Source organism: Camelus ferus, chromosome 18, assembly GCF_009834535.1.
Source record: "Camelus ferus isolate YT-003-E chromosome 18, BCGSAC_Cfer_1.0, whole genome shotgun sequence".
NCBI classification, from domain to species: domain Eukaryota; kingdom Metazoa; phylum Chordata; class Mammalia; order Artiodactyla; family Camelidae; genus Camelus; species Camelus ferus.
This window is the reverse complement of record NC_045713.1, coordinates 28600611-28620509: the sequence shown is the minus strand read 5'-3', so window position 1 is coordinate 28620509 and position 19899 is coordinate 28600611. Positions and strand designations below refer to the sequence as shown.

The following is a 19899-nucleotide window of genomic DNA, read 5'->3' as shown; positions in this document are numbered from 1 at the left end:
GGCCCAGGCCTAAAGCCAGTAATGCCAGATGCTGGGAGTGTGGGGAGAGGGGCCTCTGTGCTCTGAGAGGCCCAGTGGCGTGTCAGGAAGGGTGTCCTGGGGCAGGACTGCCACCCATGTCACTCTTGTGGCCAACAGTGCTTGCTGAAATGGGAAAACATTTCATCCTGGTTCCTCAGTAAGCATTTACTACACATTACCCATGGCAGGAGATCTCAACTGGGGTGACTGTCCCCACCAGCAGACACTGGCCAACATCTGGAGACATATTTTATTGTCCCAAAGGGGGAGGTGTTCCTGGAGCCCCAATGTATAACAGACCATCCAAGAAACCAAGGAACTCTTAGGAATTAAGGCTGCCTGGCTCTGAGAGCAGAGAATAAGGAAGGAGGGTGACACATGAAGGGTTTTCCCCAAAGCCTTGTTGCAAGTCCTGATGTAGAAAATTCCTTTTTAGAGCTTGTCATTTTGTTTGCTTTTTAAAAAAAAATTATCTCAGGGCCTCACAGGGTTCCTGCTCAGTTCCTGTTCGAGTGCCTGGACAAGTGGCTCCTCTGTGGCCCTGCACTGCCTTGTCTGTTAAAGGGGGAAAAAGAGTGTCATCTCCCTCACAGGACTGCTGAAAGGACTGCACGAGTTACCTGAAGGCCATTTCAGTGAATGTTAGCTTAAAAAAAAATCACACTGTTCTCAAAGGAACTAGCCAGAAACCCCTCATTAAAAGTCTGCACACCCTCTCCACACAGAGTCAGTGGCCGAATACCTAAGAAAAGACAAAAGGAGTTCTATCAAAGAGTAGCCCTTTCCCTATGAGGTAAAAATCATAGGGAAATTTAAATCAGATATGCCCCATTTTATAAGTTTATGAAAATGTTTATGGTCCAGGGAAATGGAATAATTTTTAAAATTTGGGGTTAAGTACCTTAACCACGTCTTCCTTTAAAGCATAGTTTTCTTAACATGTAAGTGTTCTCCAAGTGGGGCCTCCCAGCCCCACTTCACCTGACAACTAAAAACATCCAGCCCCTGTGAGGTGTGGGTGAGGACGGACAGGCAGAGGCTGGATCCGCCACCAAGTTCTGCAGCACAACCTGGTCTCCAAGGACAGAGTAAATGTGAATCATCCCCAGCAAAGGGCTGCTGAGACGCCTTAGTATGGGTATGTGGAGACATTTACAGGACAGAAGACAACATTAGTGAGCATGCTGTTATAGAGTTTCTGGAGCGACCTCCATGAATCTTACCTGGTGAGTGTGCTAAGATGCTTTCAAACTTCTTAGAAGTAGCAACGATACAGAGTGCCAACAAACTGCTTCCAAAATGATAATCATTTTGAAAGTGTGGTGGTAAAAGGCCCCACTGCTTATGCGATTCTCCTCTAAATTCACCAGGAGCGTGTTTATGCACCTCTAGCATGTAAAAGGCCACACACAAAGATGATGAAAGGGGTAGAAGGTATCTCCTCCACAGGAAGGGCTGTAATACTGAGGGAGGGTGGGGTGCTCCTCTACAGAAGTGGGGTCCTTCCCCAGGGGACACGTTAGAGTGAGTCCCCACTCCGGCCCTGATCTGGCCCAAGGCTGGGCCAGTGCACCTGCGTTCTGAAATGTCGCGGCACAGGAAGGCCGGCCCTTCCAGGAGCAGAAGGAGGCCCAGACTGCCCACCGTGGCAAAAGACAAGCTCTTTCATGTGGTTTCTCTTTCTGGATTATACAATACAATGTGCTCACTGTGGACAATTTGCAAAGGAGGTAAAAAGCGTACAAGAGGCACCCCCCAGATCACAGGTCATCCTTGCTCCTCCAAAATCATCGTTGTCAATATCTTGACATCTTCCCTTCTGCACATATTTTAACCAAGTGCACGGGTAAATTTATATTTTACTAAAACACATACACACTTTCACATTCTTTTCACTAAAAATAACATAAGCATCTGTGCTGTGAAAAAGGTCTCATTGCGTGCTATGAGAAAGTCTTTTCATTTTGTCTTTTGCAAGCTGTCAGCTCATAGCCTTTGTCCATTTACCTTCTGAGTAAACTGAACGCTCACTTTGGACCAGCTAATGGGAAGCTTACTTCACTTTTGATTACCATTTATTTTTAGGAAATAAGAAAAATTCCATTCCAAAGCAGTAAGGCTTTGTTTTACCAAACTCTCTCCATTAAAATAGAATTGGACAGTCTTCTCCTGTTCAGTATTTACACTCTTGAATTTTCAATTCAAAGGAAACAGGAAAGGGCTACAGCGACCTTCCTGCAGGGCGCAGAGGAGCTCATCTCTATGCTGACTGCATCAGGCAGCTCTGGAACGAAAGGCACTCGAACACACAAGTCTAGTTGCCGAGAACTTCATGCAAAGGCATGTGCTGGGTGTTAGGACTTAGAGGCTTTTTCAAACTGTGTTTGGAATTTGAAAATTATGCTGCATTAAAGTTCATGCCCCACCTCTGTCCCACCCAGATGAAATGACTTGTGATACTGTCCACAGTTTCTTGACTGCATGGTACTTTAGACACTTCTTAGAAAGAAAAAGGCTCATCGCAACACAGCGAGCAGAAGAACTAGGTGAGTCATACTCTGTTTTTAGTGCGTGATTTGACAAGACCCTACCACCACAGGAAGTATTCCAGCAAAAAGTGCTTTGAGATAAAGAGGAAAACCGAGGAAATGATTCAATACATATGAAGGCAGTACTCTCCTAGAGAAACACGAAAAGCATGGCAGCGGCTACAATAAGTGGTAAAAGTGAGCACAGGAGATTAAAACATTTGTGACTTAGGGACGTCACTAAAATAATCCTGCAAATGCTTTTCCCTCTAAAGATACTGTCAAAGCCATGTGACTGGGTCCCTGAGGGCCCATCCTTTTAAAAACAAAAGGGAATCTGTACAAAGCAAACATCTGGTTTATCAGGCTTTAAAGGGCCAAGAGTTAATTTCCCTTCTACAAAACATCCCGATCCACATTCACTAGCTGCCAGGTTGGTGTCCCCTCGCTAACAGCCCATCCCTGCTTGCTGGGCTCTCAGGGAAGCTCTGTGATCACTGACCTTGGAATGCCACTGAGACAAATGTGAACAGATCAAGGTGACGACCCCGTGGGGACAATCACAGAAGTCTGCGCACTAGGGGAGAAGATGCAGTGGGTAGCAGAGACCCGTTTCCTCCTTGCACCAGAGGGCCGAGGTGGTGGTCAGCAAGGTTCAGTGAGAAACGACCCAGGGGAAAGCTCAGGCAGGCCGAGCCTGCCTCCCTGTGAGGCTCAGCAGATGAGCTGTCATTTTGCCCCACACGAACCTGGGGCTCTTTGCCGTCAATCTCAGCACCCACTGCATGCTTGTAAGGCCAAGAAAGTGCAGGAGTTCCGGTGGCCAGATTCAGGCTCACGTAAAACACACACTCTGGAGGGGCAAACTTGCAAAAAACACCACACTTGACATTGTGACACCAAAGCCCTTTACCCTTGGTGCCTAATGGCACATTTTCGGGACAATACATTTTATTCTAAATAGTTTAGTAGTAACTAGTGATTTACATTTCACTTCTGTGAAGTATCTTAAACCCATTTCATTTTCAGCAAAAGAATCCCATGTGCCCAAACATTGAAAAAAATTCAGCATTACCTGTTACAGGGGAAAAATAAGACAGTAGGAAGACGGTCAACCATAAACTCCCAAGGAAGATCATTCTGAGATACATCAATCCTGGCAAAGGGAAAGAAAAGAAAAAGTGTAAGAGCAGCTCAAGAAACTCCAACCTAAAAGAATCTCCTCTAGCAGCTGAAGAACCCGGAGCAGCGTCTGCGCCCACACTGACCGGCCCCTCCTCAGTGAGTGCACCCCAGGGGTGAGTCAGGCACAGCTCATGCAAGAAGCTCTGATACGTCCAGGACATTCAACTGTCCACCTAACTTAGGGGAGACACACTGTCCTGAAGGTAAAACTTAACTTCCAAAAAAGTCCCTCACTCACCCCTCAGGAGTAGTCCCCCTCCACCCCAGAGGATCTGGGCAAATGCTTTAACCCTTCAATCAGCTCTGGAAAAAGGAAATCATGGCACAAAGTATATCAAGCCTCTCTGAAAATGGAAGAAAACTGGAAAAGAAAGATTACACTTTATACTTTGTAAGTCTGGGCAGAGGCCAAAAAAGCTGTATTTTCTTAGTAGATTTTACATTAACTTTCTAATACAGAAAATAATATCTGGGCTTAATTGGTGCTGAACTAGGCGGGGGCCCCTCCTGCAGCTGGCACTGAGCTGGGCAGACAGGAAGGCCTCCCCACCCGCCCCCAGGGGCTGCTCAGCTGAAGCAAAAAGAACATCCGAGAAGGAGGAAGCGGCCTATGGAGACTCAGCCAGGCGTCAGTATTCACCAGGGGTGCACACAAAAGATAGAAATGAATAATGAACAAGACAGAAGTTCTCAGAAAGTAAAATTAGGGGCGGGGAGGGTGAAAATCACAGCCCTGAATTTTTCCAAAAGGATGAAATTCACAAATGATAAAACCAAATTATAATGTTTTTCAAAAGATTTACTAACAAAACAGCACTCCTGCCTCTATCTGTAAGTCTACCTAAAACATCATTAGAGTTCTATTTTTCAAACAAGTGGTGTTGAATAGTTTATTCTATAATCAAATGTTTTTCTCCCCTCCTGACTTTTACTTCAAAGAAACCCCAAACTGTAAAACTGAAAGAAAAATATTTGTAAACATCCACTGAGAATCCCATTGGGCTAACTGGGACCTTCCTCCTGGGATTCTCATTCAGGCTCTGGTGTATATGTCTACATATTGTTAAGAGCAGTAATCATATTTCATTCTCTGTTTTTTCAATTAGTTGTTATGAAAAGCATTGTCCTAATGAAGGGGTGAAAATGCCCAACCATAATTTACTCAACCATTTCTCTACTGCTGGATATAAATACTACTACGAAGAGGAGCACATGCTGCTCTGGAAGTCCTATTTCCTTAATTCCCCCAAGTGAAATCAACTGGGTCAAAAATCTATAACCATTTTTTGTGATTTCTTACCAATGCTGCTAAAATGCTTTCCAAAAAGTCTGCGCCAAAAAACTCACTTATTCCATTAGCTACATCTGACTGTGCCAGTCTCATTTTATCAACACAAGATTCTGCCACTTAAGAGCATTCATTAATTTAATAAGCGAAAATAATACTGTTTTAGTTTACATTTATTAGCCTACAATTTCCCCACTTGTTTATTTACTCTCTCCTCTTACATATCATATCATTTCTTCACATCGCAGTCCTTCTCAGCCATTTCTCCCTCCACCTCTCATTTTTTTTTTATTGTGGTAAAATACACATAACAAAAAATCACCACATAACCACTTAGCCATTTCTAAGTGTTCAGTTCAGTGGTATTAAGTACATTCATCATGCTGTGCAGCCATCACCACCAGCCGTTTCCAGAACTCTTTCATCTTGCAAAACTGAAACTCTGACCCCTTTAAACAACAACTCCCCACTCTCCCCTCCCCCCCACCCCTTGGCAACCAGCTTTCTACTCTGTCTCTGTGAATCTGACTACCCTAGATGTCTCATATAAGTGGAACCATACAGTATTGGTCCTTTTGTGGCTCCTTTCACTTAGCATTAGCATCCTCAAGGTTCACCCATGTTGTACTATGTGTCAGAATTTCTTTCCTAAATTAAAAAAAAAAAAAATTGGAGTGGTGGTGGTGGTTAGGTTTATTTATTTAAATAGAGGTACCGGGGATTGAACCCAGGACCTCATGCATGCTAAGCACACACTCTACCACTGAGCTATATGCCCTCCTTCTTCCTTCCTAAAATTTTAAGGCTGAATAACACTCCATTATATGTACAAGCCACATTTCCTCTCAGCAGTTTCTTAAACCATTTTAATATCTCAAGGTCAGGAGTGAATGAACACGTGATTCTGAATCCTGGTCCCTCACTTACAGGCTGTACAACTCTGGGCAAGTTACCTAACATTTTTGTGCCTCAGTTACCTCCTCAGTAAAAAGAAAGTGGCAATCATACTTGTTCTATGGAATATTCTGAGAAGGAAGTCAGGTAGTGTGTACATATATAAATCTCTCAGCATAGTAACTCCTCAAATTTGGCTCCAATCATTACTTACAGACTACATAACAATACGTAATACATACAGACTATAAAATATAGCTGCTGTCCTTTTTAAAGTCTATTTTCTTTATTTTCATTGTACTTTTTTCCAGTGGAATCTGTTCATTTTTCATTATTTTTTCAATTGTTTCATTTTGGAAAGTTTCCATCTCTCAAAAGGAACTAGCAAACCCAACCGTCTATCTTCTGTTATTTTTTATGTTAAATTCTATCTATCTAAAGGGTTTTTTTTGGGGGGGAGGAGAAGATACAGCTTAAATCTAAATAATTTCCCCCTAAAGTGCCTACTACCTTATCCATAAACTCTTTGAGCCTCGTTTTTAGAAAACAATAAAGATTTTTTATTTACTAAAGAGGCCACATACATTACCACGGAATCACAAAATTAGAACACGTGGGTATCAGGCAACCTTTCCCCTTACTTGTAGGAATGAGGAGGGAAACGAGGCCTGGTGGAGAGACCTGCTGCAGGTCCCAGGGCTGGCTGGCAACACACCAGAGACTGGCCACTTTTTGCTGGGCCAAGGCCCCAGTGCCGTGTGTTCTGGAAAGCTGGCCACTTAGGGGGCTGTTGGAGGCACCCGGTCAGCACTGCTCCCACAGGGCTGCACTCATCCTCCTCTGAACTCAATCAAGACTAAACACACCCAACATCAGGGAAGGAATTCACTAGGAAAACTATGGCATCAATGAGATTTTGTTCACGGCTTTAAGCTGACAATTCAAGGCAGACCCTTGCAAACCACAAGGCTAAGATGCAAGGAAGAGAGAGGTGCCGCAGCACCGGCCTCCTTACCTCGCCACAGTGAAGGTATCCATCGGCAGGAGCCGAGCCAGCTGGATAAAGATGTGATTGAGCGACGGACAGAAGCCGCACCATTGTGCATAATAAAGCAGCAGCACATCCTGGGGGAAGAGGAAGACGGCTGTTACTGGGCTTCTCAGGTCCTCGCTGCGCTCAGAGCCCAGCAGGTGTTCAATAAATGTTGCTCAAGTACAAATTACAGTGAAAATTTAATCTTTAGATATTTCTAATTACGTGCTTTCTTATGGATGTTTTGCAGTTACAAAACCACCATGTAATTCACACATGTTCTGCAATAAGACTGTCATACCGTCACATGGTTGATCTTCTGTACATCAAAACCAACCCGCTCACCCCGACAACTGCAGCTTTCGAAATTATTTTAATAGGGGCAGTCGGCTTGATGTTTGCCTTGCTCAAGATTCCATACCTGTTTTTGAAGGACTACTTCCCAAAAGGTATCAGTTGTCACTTCAGTGATTAAATGCTGAGAAGGGAACTGGGCAGAGTCGCTTCCAATAAGATGCCTTTTCAAGGGACTGTATAGAACGCTGAAGTTTTGAATGAAAGACTCTAAAAATAAAGACAAAATGAGATCAATTCTCTCAGTACAAGGAAAGAGGCTGGCCTACTTTACATGCTACCTTTAAAAAACTGGGCTGGCTTCACAGGCCCACGTTTTTAACACTTCACCTACAGGCAAAACCGTGAACAGAGCCACCCAGGAGGCAGGGGGGTTAACTTTGGCAGCAGTAACTCAGCAGATGGCACTTTAGACAGCAGAGCACCTTGCAGTGTGCAGTGTTCTATCATGCACGGACTGCGGATTCAATGCTACTTCCTTCTAACAGGACAGGTCCACAGGCAGATGCCTGGGAGCCTAAGTCATCCACACGCCACAATCGAGCCTTCCACCTACAACACTAAGACCTTCACGCACAACTAGCGCTGCAGTAACTGCACAAGCACCGCAATGCGGGAGGTGTTTATGCACTGATTTGAGGACAAGGAGCTACGGCTTTTGTTTCCTTTATTAAAGTTTGTCAAGTTTCTTTCTTAAAAGGCTAAGGGAAAAAAAAAAAAAACTCAATTGTATTTAGTGGAAAAACACATAAATAAACCCATAAATTATCCTAAGCCCTACCCTGAACCAACAGTTTTACTCTCCTCACAAAGTCCACTGTCTTCAGATTCCTTTGTCTCATCTGAAGCAGCACTAATCTGAGTTTCACTTCATTTTCTTTTTTCTAACTCTGTCCATTTTGAGGGCCTAAGGAACAATGCCATGTTCTGCAGAGGGAGGAGGAAGTGAAGACCGTCATGTGAACACTACAGAGACTTCATCGTCAGCACCTGACTTAGCTGGCTGCGTTTTTGAAACATAAAACCAAGAATCATTTACTAAGCTGAATGAAACCTAAATTCTGAAACTGCCCCAGAGATAGCTGAGTCAACTCTCCAAAACGACGACACACAGTGTGTTTTTTTTAACAAGGACCCTTACAAATTCTGGCACCAACTACAGGACAAAGAACAACGGAGCTAGATGTTTCAGAGCAGATACGGAAGATGAAAAGAAATCTGAAGATGGCTTCTCTCAGATTACCCTTAAATTAGAGTGCACACATCACGAGCTCACTAAATGCCTGAGTATTACTGAACGGAAGTCAGGAAAATCCAATAAACACTTACGTTAAAAAATACAGGCTTGTTTCATTTTAAGGAAACTTAGTACACCAAAATGTAACTGCAGGAAACATGAATTAGGAGCAATCTGTATTATCAATAGAGGATGCACTTCATAAAGTGACTGGTCACAGGGTTCCTTTAAAGGAGGCTTCGTGTTTACAATATATAATTTGATGTAGAGGGAAAAAAACATCATTTACGTAAGTCTTTTCAAAAGTGTCTAGTATAAGAAGCAAGCTTCACCTGGACTTAAAAGACGGCAGCTAAAGTGACTATTATTTAGGGGCTTTGAGTTTACTCTTGCTTTCATAGTTTCCAAAACTTGAAAATAAAAGGTTTTCCTCCCCCTTAAGTTCTTCCTGTCTCCATCTGGCAAGCGCTGACTTTCCTCCATGATTCCAGCGAGGCTGAACTAACATGGCTTTTGAATTCTCACTTCCTTGTGTGTACGTCAAGGATGTCAGCGAAGGCCTGGGAACAGGACAGTGTGGGTTAGCTCACCGCCGCTGCCAAGCCCTAAGGGCGAGCTCCCGGAGGCTTTCCCATAATGGGGCCTTACCCCCCTCAAAATGAGGTTCTTGCTGGTGTGCACCCTGACGCTTGTTTACTGCACTTGACGCTTGTGTGTTACAATCTAGGGCCCCACGGTCATAGCAGCACTCCTTGGCGTGTGGTAAAACAGCAGCAGAACAAATTAGGTCTGGTGGCCTTGATACATATACATTTAAACCTGTGAGACAAAAAGTGAGGGCAGGTGGTTCTCATGTTTCACTGCTTTCTATTTAAGTTCCTTTAGGATGAAGCTGCTGTGAGGGCTCACATGGCGTCAGCCCCTGGGAAGTTAGCACCAGAATGGCTCTCCACCGCCCTGTCCGTCACCGTGACCAGGTTCCCACCAACTGCAGCTCTTGCTACCTTAGGAAATGTGGCAGGTGCTGCCGACCTGGAACGCTGGACTCAGCCCCTAAGGGCTAAATGACAAACTTATCCAAAATCTGGCGTTAGGGCGTTTCTGTTCCATTTGATAGACAAATTAGCTTCTTTAAAAATTATGACCAGTTGCAGTGTAAAGACTTCAAAGGGGCTTAGAGATGACCCTCACGGCTGAACAGAATGAGGTGCCTACATAAAAGTCACCTAGGTTAAGTTAAGCAAAACATTATGCTTTGGGAAGGAAACTGCCCACAGTACCTAGGGTGAACTTCACAAGAGCTTGTTTAGGATCCAAGATATAGTGAGACTCTTCTTTCACATCAACAATCGCAGCAAATTCTTTCACCTGAGCAGTGCTCGGAGCACCCAGCCTCTCTGCATATAACCAAAATAAATTTGAATCCAAAAGGTAGATGTTCAGAGTCTTGTTGGTTCTGCAGCTCAGGCCTGTGAAGTTTGTGCTATTCATGTCCAGATCAGGAAAGAGATACCTGTTCTCCTCAATGTGAGGAACGGAGCTGGGGGTATCAACCTCACATTTCTTCTCGAGGGAAGAAAATGCAGTGGTCGGGCTTTCAAAGATACCTTGTTCAGAACCAAGGAAGCCCGTCTCGCCCCTGTTTATGGTCCTGCAACATGCAGTGTAGTAGCTGAAAGGGCTGTAGGAACTTAGAAAATTGCTGCATTCTATGCTGTCTGATGCCACATGATAAAAGGTCTGCTCCTTGAGGTAGAAAGAATCCAGAGCTGCTGCCATCTCAAAAAAGCTGCACTGGGGCATGCTGACCGAGCTCGGCCTGATGCCGCCAGCGGTCTGGTTGACACACAGTTCACAGACGTTGTGGGTCCTGGAGATGGAGTGCCACTGAGGCAGCACCACGGTGTTGCAGCAGGGGGATGCCGTTATCTGCGGCGGGTCCGGCAGCTGGGCTGGGGGCTCAGGTGCCAGGGACTTGAACACCGGGGCGTCCACTCGCCGCAGGTGCTGAAGGAGCCGCTCCACCACCTGGTCCCCGTGACAGTTGTTGTACTCCAAGGCCACTTCGGTGATCTGAAACACAGGGCGGAGGTCATGAGAGGCATGGGGGTGACTGCGGGAGAGGCTCCACGGCTGTCAGACCTGGAAAGCATCCTGATCTGACTCACAAGAAGGAACCCTGGCCTGAAGCACTGTGTCAAATAAGAAGCTGTCACACAAAAAGCTATGAACAGAGAGGTTTGGGTTATTTTTCAGGACATGTCACTCTGCTAACAAACACTGAACCACCTGTTTGGAGATGGAAGAGGTCTTAGAGGTCGATGTCTCAGTCTACCACGTGACAAGAGTGAAGGCCAGACGGTGAAGCGGCTCACCCCATGGCACACATCCAGGTTGTGAAAGAACTGGTACAGAGTTCGAATCTCAACTCCCAGGTGAGTGCATTTTGCCTTTTTATCTGTAAAACTCCTCCAGACGATGTCTTCTTTCTTCATCTTAACAGTCTAAAAACTTCCCAAGCACCTAATGAGTGGATCAAAATATTTCACAGCATATGTTTCCAAATAAACTCATGCCTCGCAGGAGGCTACAAACTCAACCTGTCCCAAACCATACTTATCCATTTTGCCTTCCTCCTCCTGCACCACGCTCTCTGGGAAGTGGCATCATCAAACTGGAAAAAAACACTGATTCTCAACTTCTCCTCTGCATCACCGCAAGCCTCTAATGCAGACAGCTCTGACTTCAGCATCATGAAGCAGCCCCTCCTTTGTATCCTCCCAGCCACTGCCTCAACTCAGGCCTTCAACTGTCACAGACTGCCACCATTTTCTCCCTCCATCCTTCTTAATTGAGCCTCCACACTGCCATCACTTGGTTTTAAAAATACAACCCTAAGTGTGAGACTCTTCTGCCAAATGACATTCAATGGCTCCCTATCACCTAGAGAATAAAACCTAACACAGTCTGACCTGAGTTTGCCTTTCTGGTGTTGCCCCACCATCTTTAGACCAGGCCAGGCCCTCTTACCATGTCATGCCTTTAGAGGACTAGCCAAGATCTCCTCCATCTGACAAATGTCAACACTCTCCCCAAGACCCAGCACCAGGGTGGCTGCTCCAGTAGAGCTAACCCCACCCCAACTCACCTGGGAAGAGTTCGGTCTGCATCTCCAGGGTTCCAGAAGCCCTTCCCAGAGAGTCTCACAATTGTCTGTTGAGAAGCCCCTCTGCCCCACAGGCTTATGGAGGCTCATGGGCAGGGACCAAGTTTGATTTATCCTGCTATCCCCGGAGCCTGGCACAAAGCCAGGCTCACAACAGATATTCAGTAAACACCTGGCGAACGAAGGGCATCTCAGGGTCATGTACACGCTCCCGCTTCTCGGTGAGAACCGCTTACCCTCAGATCAGTGTTAGCCATTTAGATTCACATTTCATTCCAAGACTCTTCCATTTCCAAACTGAGTATCTTTCACCACCCCAGTTTAATGAGAAAGACAATCAAGTCATTAAAGTCTAAAGGCATTCATACTCCCTAAAATAGAATTGTGTGCTAAAATCAAATCCCGCCAGTTAGTTTAAAGGTGTTAAGTCACTCAGGATTTTGTTTCATTAAAGAGAGAGTGTGTGTGTGTAAAAACCATTTAAAAAATGCTTTTCCAATTTAATAGAAAACCCAAATTTAATAACATATGATACTTACAGAGTTAATTTAAGACATATACATTTGTACAGAAAAACAGGTTATTTGAATGGTTCTTGGGCATAAAAAAGGTTACTTTAGATGACAAACCAGTGTTTTCTCCCCCCCGCCACCAAAAACATCTCAGCCTTTTTGAAAGATAAGGCTCTGACAGCACATTGTACAAAAAGGTCAAGATTATATAATTTGTAAAGAGCCCAGCTGCCCTCCTGCCCTAGTGTGGTACTACTTTATATTCAAAGACATTAACAGATCACCATCCCTACTCCTGAAAAAAATCCACAAAAATTCAAGTACAGTTGGCCCTCCAGATCCTTGGGTTCTGTAACCACAGTTCAACCAACTACGGATCAGACAATATTCAAGGGGAAAATTTCCAAAAAGTTCCAGAAAGCAAAACTTAAATTTGCTATGCACAGGCAATATTTACATAGCACTTACACTGTACTGGGTAATATAAGTCATCTTAGAGACAATTTAAAGTATCCGGAAGGATGTGCATAGGTTATATGCAAATATTACCTCATTTTATATACAGGACTTGAGCATGGTTGGGTTTTGTTATCTGCGGGGGTCCTTGAACCAATTCCCCCGTGGATACCAGGTGATGACTGTATTTACTGCAGTCTTTTATGAAAAGTCCAGGTAGGAGTACAGCAAAATAACTTACAAGGTCTTCTTCCTTCACCTCTTTCATTCTTAATATCTCCCACAAACAAAGCAGCCATGTAAAGGATTTTCTCAATTGAAGAAAATGTTTTGTACAGTAAGGCTCTTGAAGAGTGAGGAATTCTTAGTTTTCTCCTATAAACTGAACCAGCTTTTACTTTTATATTCCTTTTCCGTAGCAGGCAGTTTTGAAAATGCATTTCAGGTACATTCCGTATGTGAATCACTTGATATAATATTTAACTTCATGTGAACTAATAAATGCTTCTTTCCGCTTTCTTGAATCGGGGAAATCTGTAAGTCTGAACACGATAACCATGCCTCTGTCCACCAGACTCATGTGCCGTGAACGCCTCAGAGCCGTGCTGTGAAAGCTCAGAACTCACACGGACTCTGCGGGCTGCGGTAAGACTTCTTTGATAAGCACACTGAGATAGATGTCTTATGACCACTCTAGAACTCTCTAGAGATGCCAGGGGTCAGCGGCCTGATGCCGTGCACAGTGCAGGCTGTGCTCTCCTGTGGTGGGGGATGCGTGTAAGAGCAGCTGCCGGGCCTGGACTGACTGAGCCCACCACACCCCCACCACAGCTACTCCAAATTCTACTACCCCAACTCCGCTACCCTCACCCTACAGCGACCTCTGCTCAAAAACGTAGGCCCAAAGTCAGGCCTAAAAGCTTAACAGAAAAATAAGGCCTAGGATTTAAATTCTTCCGTGATCAAGAAGCCTTTGAATTTAGAACTCACCGCACGTGAGGTGCTCAGTCCTCCCAGCCCGCCCGACCCTGATGATGACTCCCTGACCGCTGATCACTGTGTCACTGCTTCCCTGGTCACACACCCTACTCCCCATCCCCCCCCCACCACCAAGTTCAGGATCTTACTACTTCTCACTTTTCTGGAACATGGCTGCCAGGAAAACTTTAATATTGGTAACGCGCAGCTCTGCTGACATCTCTCCATGGTCAATGAGACTTTGATGGCTACGATCAATCCTGAAGTCCTCAAAGAAGCACCCAAGGGTCTCTCCTCCCGAGGCTTGTCTGGGTCTGCTCCAATCAGTCCTTTACGGGGACCAAACAACCAACACTACTTCCTAGTATCTAAACCTGCTACATCTTCCCCACCCCAGTGCCTTTGCTCAGGCTACACCTTCCCTTAAGTTTCTCTCAACCCATCAAGATCCGGGCTACTCCTGAGGGTCAGTCAAAACACTCGCACCTCCCACAGCCTCTCCTGCCTAGCCCCCTCCTTTCCAGGGCAGCGCTCGCTCTCCTCCAGCTCCTCCTGGGGCTGGCCCTCCCTTGCCTTGAACTATAAGCAGGCTCTTGCTCCCCTGCTGGACAAGTCTCCAAGACCAGGAGACCAAGGCTATGCCTTCTCCATCTTTCTCCCCCATGACTCCCTGACGTAGTGCTCAATAAACATTTACTAGACAGACCTGAAATGAACAGGAGAATGTACCACACTTGGCTAAGTGATCCATAAACTGCTAAGATGCCGCCTGGTTTTCAACAACCTCAACTAGAGGCTGAGATTAAGGGGGTCTCTTCACCTCGCAGGGATACTACGGGCCCTGAGGAAAGGAGCCACCAGCAAAACCTTGGCTGAAAAAAAAAAGGCCTGGATGGAGGAGTTAGGGGAGATGGGGGAAGACGTTCACCTGGAAACAAAAGGTCGGAAAACAAGTGTCCTCCCACCAGGTGCCTAACTCCAAGCACGACACCCTGAACAGAGGAACTAAGCTCTGGTCACAAATACCAGCTAACCCAGGGCCCTGACATGCTCAAGCCAGGAAAGACAGAATTCTCCAGGGGGAAAATCCACAACCACAGCTAACACCTTGGTTGAAAACCCTACCTTCCCTACAAAGAGCTTTAAGGGCTCTTAATACTAGATTCAGTAAAGGAAGAGTGCCTCAGTTCATAAAACAGCTGTGTAGTGAAGATTTTCCAACAAAATTAAGTCATGACTTCAAGTCCTCCCTACTCAGAGAGGAAACAAAGCTATTTCATTTCTCTCTTCTTTCCTCTAAACCAGGGTAGCAGCACTCATTCAGAAGGCCCCCAGCAGGGGTAACAACGTCAACAAAGAGGCTCCAGAGGAGCAAAGCGAGGGGTCTGGCCTGGCAAGAATCCTGCCTCCCGTTCCCTCTAGGCAGGCAGACCATCAGGCTTAGGCGGAGGGGCTTGGGACAGGCAGCGTCTGGTTAGCCCGGCCAGTGGTGCACTGGTTGTCTGAAATTGGTTTTGACCAATTAAAGGATCCTTGAGGGAAGGAAAAAATAAAACCCCTAGTAAATCCAATTTAGCAATCCCAGGCGCTCTCTGCTGATTGTTATTGCTCTCTCTAAGTGCCTCCAAATGGTCCATGTATAAAATAAACTCTCACCCAGAGAGAGTGAACGCACCAGATGAAGCAGAAAAGGCAACGGGGAGGGGCAGTTGTCTCCAAAAACCATTCTGTGAGACATGAAAGGTTTAGAAAAGCACGGGATCCCAAGGTCACCATGGCCACTGCTGGCCACTGGGCTGAGGAATGGCCAAACCCCTGTGACAGTGGTACCCCCTAGGCCACACCAAACCCTGCCTGTGTTGTCCCTTCCCTCTGCCCCTCCCCATGACATCAGTCACCAAAGGAAGAGGGCCATCTAGTCCTTCTCTGGAGAGGCATGGTTTGACTTCCCTGTCCTCCTCGACTCACCCAGACCTGAGAAGCTGTCAGTAAAGGTGGCTGGAGAGGCTGTGGTGGGTCCTACCCGAGGCTCGGGCTCTCCTGCCCACCTGCAGGAGAAGGGCATGATGGCACAGAAACGCAGCTGCCGTTGCTGGCAGCTGCTCAGCTACTAGGGGAAACTAATCTGAACATGGAATAAGAAAAGTCCAAGTTACAGAGGTTTTCCTATTCCTCATGAGATGCCTTTCACCACGATGATTCTTACCTCATCTATCAAAGGATGACTTTCGGCTAGGGGATTAAAAGGTATAAATAAAAAAAGTGCTGGTCCTCTCTTCAGCTCATTATTCAGCAGGAGACTCTTGCCGCCGTGAGGCCACAGCCACCGAAGGAGAGTCTCTCGGTTTTCCAAGGCCCACTTATAGATGTTCTCAGCTGTGTAGCTGATGACCTCCCTGGGGAAGACCTGTGAAGGACAAACGCACAGAGGATAAAAGGCAGGGCAGGAGCAGAGCACACCAGCACTGCCCTCAACCCCACACTTCACAGGAGAGGAAAATGAGTCAGAGCAGCGACGTGACCCGCCCCGGCTTGTGCCGCTAAACCTTGCCACTATCTTTCCAGACAGAGCACTTCCTCACAAGTGGCTGGGAAAAACAAAGGCGGTTTCAAAAGGTGACTTTCATATCATGTGATTCTCCTCTTTCCCTTTAGACAGACCCATCTATCAGCAAATAATTCTCGCTGCCTGCTGCTGGCAACGATGACCTCTACCACCCTGCCCAGGGGGAGCTATCAAACGTTACTGAGTCTCTATAAAAGGCTCAGTGAAGCTCTAAGGGAAGAGAAATAATGGAGTCAAGGATCATTTTGAGGTCTACCTTGGTCCCTTGGGACCCTCCGTTAGGACAGAAGTTTGTATCTACTTTGTTCACCTGCACCCGCAGTGACTAGAACACGTGGCACAGAGCAGGAACTCAACAGACATTTGAACGAAGTCACGAGAGACCGAGAACTTGTACTAGGCCACAGATCACACTCTGTACGTACAGAATGAAGGAGAAAGACTCCTAGATTTTTTGCTTAAGTTTTTCTATTCCACAAAATGAGATATTTTATACTCCTGAAAACAGACATTTAAACTGGCTTATAACAAAGATGTCCACTATTTCAATTTTTTTAATAGTGATATCCCAATAAGATTTCCTTTGATAAAAGGAATTCTGCTGCTACATCAACCAACCAGTTAAAAACTATGGAATTGATGCAGTAAACCCAGTATCTTTTGCAGTGTCATTCTCATGGTCCTAGCTTCTTTCCTCCATCTATGTTAAATTTCTTCCTCAGTACCCTTTACTACACATAAACATGACGTATGTGGGTTGTACGGCATGCTGCAAAAGAAGGATGAAGGAAAACGACAGACAGCAAAAGCAGATGAAGTCAAAAGAGGCTCAGACAGGCACAAGGAGGGCGCAGGGGAGGAGAAACCATCACAGCGGTGATTCCCAAAGTGGGATGGTGGGAGCTTTAAAAAACATACTCAATCATCATTAATAAACATTTCTATTTGTAAAACACAAAAATTCATTGGATTTTTGGACTGTAAACTGCGAGAAGTAAAGCCATCTATCTGGGCTACCAGAGATATGCAGAAATCAGGGTGACTGGCAACCGAGGGGCGCCCCCCGCAGAGGGCCTAACGTTGCTCTGAAGGCATGAGACTTGCACGCTGAGCCAAGGGGAGAGTGAGTTTAAAGGGCTGGGTACACTGGGTGCAGGAATACCGGTCTTCACTCGACCTGTAAGTCACTGACACCATCAATGAAGTCAGAGATAGAAAATGCTTAAGGAAAATAAACTCTCAGTGATGGGACTGAGGAAGTAGCAATAAATAGAGCAGGAGCACAGGACTAAGCAGGATACAGATCAAAAGCTCAGAAAGCTGAGTTGGGGTTGGTCCACCAAAAAGCAAATAAAATCAGGGAACAAAGACAACAATGGAAAACCGAGGCTCTCTGGGGTGGGAAGCCATCAACTTCTCGCTGAGACTTGACAAGAACTTCAAAACCCATTACATCAGCTAAAGCTGAAAAGCATGTCACATCACCACTCTTGATAAATGGAACAAATGAACAAAGAACATCACCCAATGAAAGCTTAACCTCTGAGAACACGGGCCCAGAGTAACACTTCTCCAACAGAATAATTCTGCAATTTCATCTAAGAAGGAAAACTACCAAGGCTGTACCCAAATCTAAGAATATAAACACAGAATTTCTAGACGTTAAAGGGTCCTCTAAGGCTCGGGTTTTTAAGCAGGGGCATGGCTCTAGAGTGGAGTTGCGGGAACTCTCAGTTTGCGTATAAAATCATGTGCACTCTCTAGGAGTGTCCATAGATTTTATCCAATTCTCAAGGAAGTCTGTGATCTAAACAAGATTAAGAACCACTGCGCTAATATAAATGTGATTTCAAAATACTTACAAGTGATGTGTTGAAATGTCTATGTAAATACACACTTCCAGAGTGTACTAAGGATACCAGTTTCGCAAGATGTTTATTTGTGATAACCCCAAATCGTACTGTTCCTAGGTAATCTGAAACAGAAAATTTTCCTTTATTAAAAAGAAAAAGCCTATGCCTTAAAACAACCACAAAACCCAATGATCAAATCCTGATGCACAAATTCCCCAGAGCAAAACTGTTTTTGGTCACCTAGCCTAGACAGAAAAGGAGGAGCTGAATAAACCAACTCCTGAAACAGACCTGACGTCTACCCGAGTGTCTCTGACAATCAATCACCTGCGCCGTGTCCATCCAGGATGACCTGGCGTCATCTCCTGCTGCCCTGTCCCCCCCATCACTAGCCCTACTTCAGAGCCTTGGCACACATTCTTCTGTCTGGACACTTCCATGGCCAGTTTCTTCTCATCATCCAGATCTCAACTCTGACCCGTCCTCTCTGAGAAGCCTTCCCTGACAACCTGCTTCAGGGCAAACACTCAGAGGATGGTCTGTAAGGGGAAACTGGGGTCCCCTCTCCATCAGACACTCTCTCTACCATTACTCTAATTTTTAAACAGTATTTATTAACATTTAAAGAATCTTACTGATTATTTAGATTTTCTTTGATCCAACTTCCTCTTAAGTTCTGTGAAATTAGAAACCTTGTTTATTGCTATTACCCCAGCACCTAAGGCAGTGCCTGGGCATTTGCTAAGTGATCAATAAGTAATAGTTAAATGAATCAATCCAGCATATACAAGGAACAAATACAGATTAGTAAGAAAAAGAAAGCAGTTAAAAATGGGCAAATTGGAAGGGAGGGTATAGCTCCAGTGGTAGAGCGCATGCCTACCATGCACAAGGTCATAGGTTCAATCTCCAGTACCTTCTCTAAAAATAAATAAACCTAATTATCTCCCTCCCCCTGCCAACCTCCCCCCTCAAAGAAGAAAAAAAAAAGATAAAAAATGGGCAAATCACAGAAAAGGAAATGTAAAAGGCTAATAATACACTCAACTTCACTATTTCAGAGGAAAACAAAACAAAATGCTACTTATCAACCTAAAAATGCCCAAAATTTAAGACACAGGAAATATCAAATATTGATGACCAGTAGAGAAATGAGTACTCTGATGCAATGCTGGTGGAAAAGGTAAAATGGCAGCCACTTGGGGGAGCAACTTGCTGTACTGATCACAATGAAACACGGACAGCCTGCAGCCCCCAATTTCACTTCCCAGTGTTCACATATGTCCTCACACGCGAGGACAGTCACCAGGAAATTCTCTGCAGACGTTAAAAACAGTGGGGCAGGGCTACCTATGCAACATGAAGAGCTCTCCTAAGACACGTGTGAGTAAAAAAGCAAGATGAAGAAAGACAAAGTATACCTGTCACGTGGAAAAAGCCTCACACTTTAATTTTTTCCCCTATAGACACATATGTTTAGAAATGTACACAGAATTAAAAAGGATAATAAAAACAGTTTTGTGTTGGGGGACATAGAACAAAGGAGACTTTATCCTTATGTGTGAAGCTTGCTTTTTCCCCCACAAGGAGTATATTTAATGTAATATTTGTGTGATTAAAAATTTGACTAAAATATCTAGTATTAAAGGAGGGTAGATAAGATGGTGTAGGAAAAGCTACATTTTTTCCTATCCCCTTTCTGCTTTATTAGCAGACATTAAATAAAATATCAGTTAAACTTTAAATGTTATCAAGTGATAGCTAAGTAGCTAAAATATTAAGGTATTGAACACACAAAGTTCCTAGCTTCATCACAGAGGAGTGGGGC

General features: G+C 44.9%; 1 protein-coding gene across 3 annotated transcripts in view; it reads right to left on the bottom strand.

Moving 5' to 3' along the window:
* TXNDC11 (thioredoxin domain containing 11) overlaps nucleotides 1–19899 on the bottom strand; it is a 55836-nt gene that overhangs the window by 1003 nt on the left and 34934 nt on the right. For 2 of the 3 annotated variants that reach the window (XM_032460776.1, XM_014564582.2), the window contains 6 exons: nucleotides 18081–18193; nucleotides 15859–16059; nucleotides 9821–10613; nucleotides 7371–7513; nucleotides 6932–7041; nucleotides 3625–3705 (listed from right to left, as the gene is read on the bottom strand). In XM_032460776.1, coding sequence (XP_032316667.1) covers nucleotides 3625–3705; nucleotides 6932–7041; nucleotides 7371–7513; nucleotides 9821–10613; nucleotides 15859–16059; nucleotides 18081–18193 — 1441 coding nt within the window. The remainder of the gene's footprint in view (nucleotides 1–3624; nucleotides 3706–6931; nucleotides 7042–7370; nucleotides 7514–9820; nucleotides 10614–15858; nucleotides 16060–18080; nucleotides 18194–19899) is intronic. The other variant, XM_032460777.1, reaches the window with a different exon arrangement.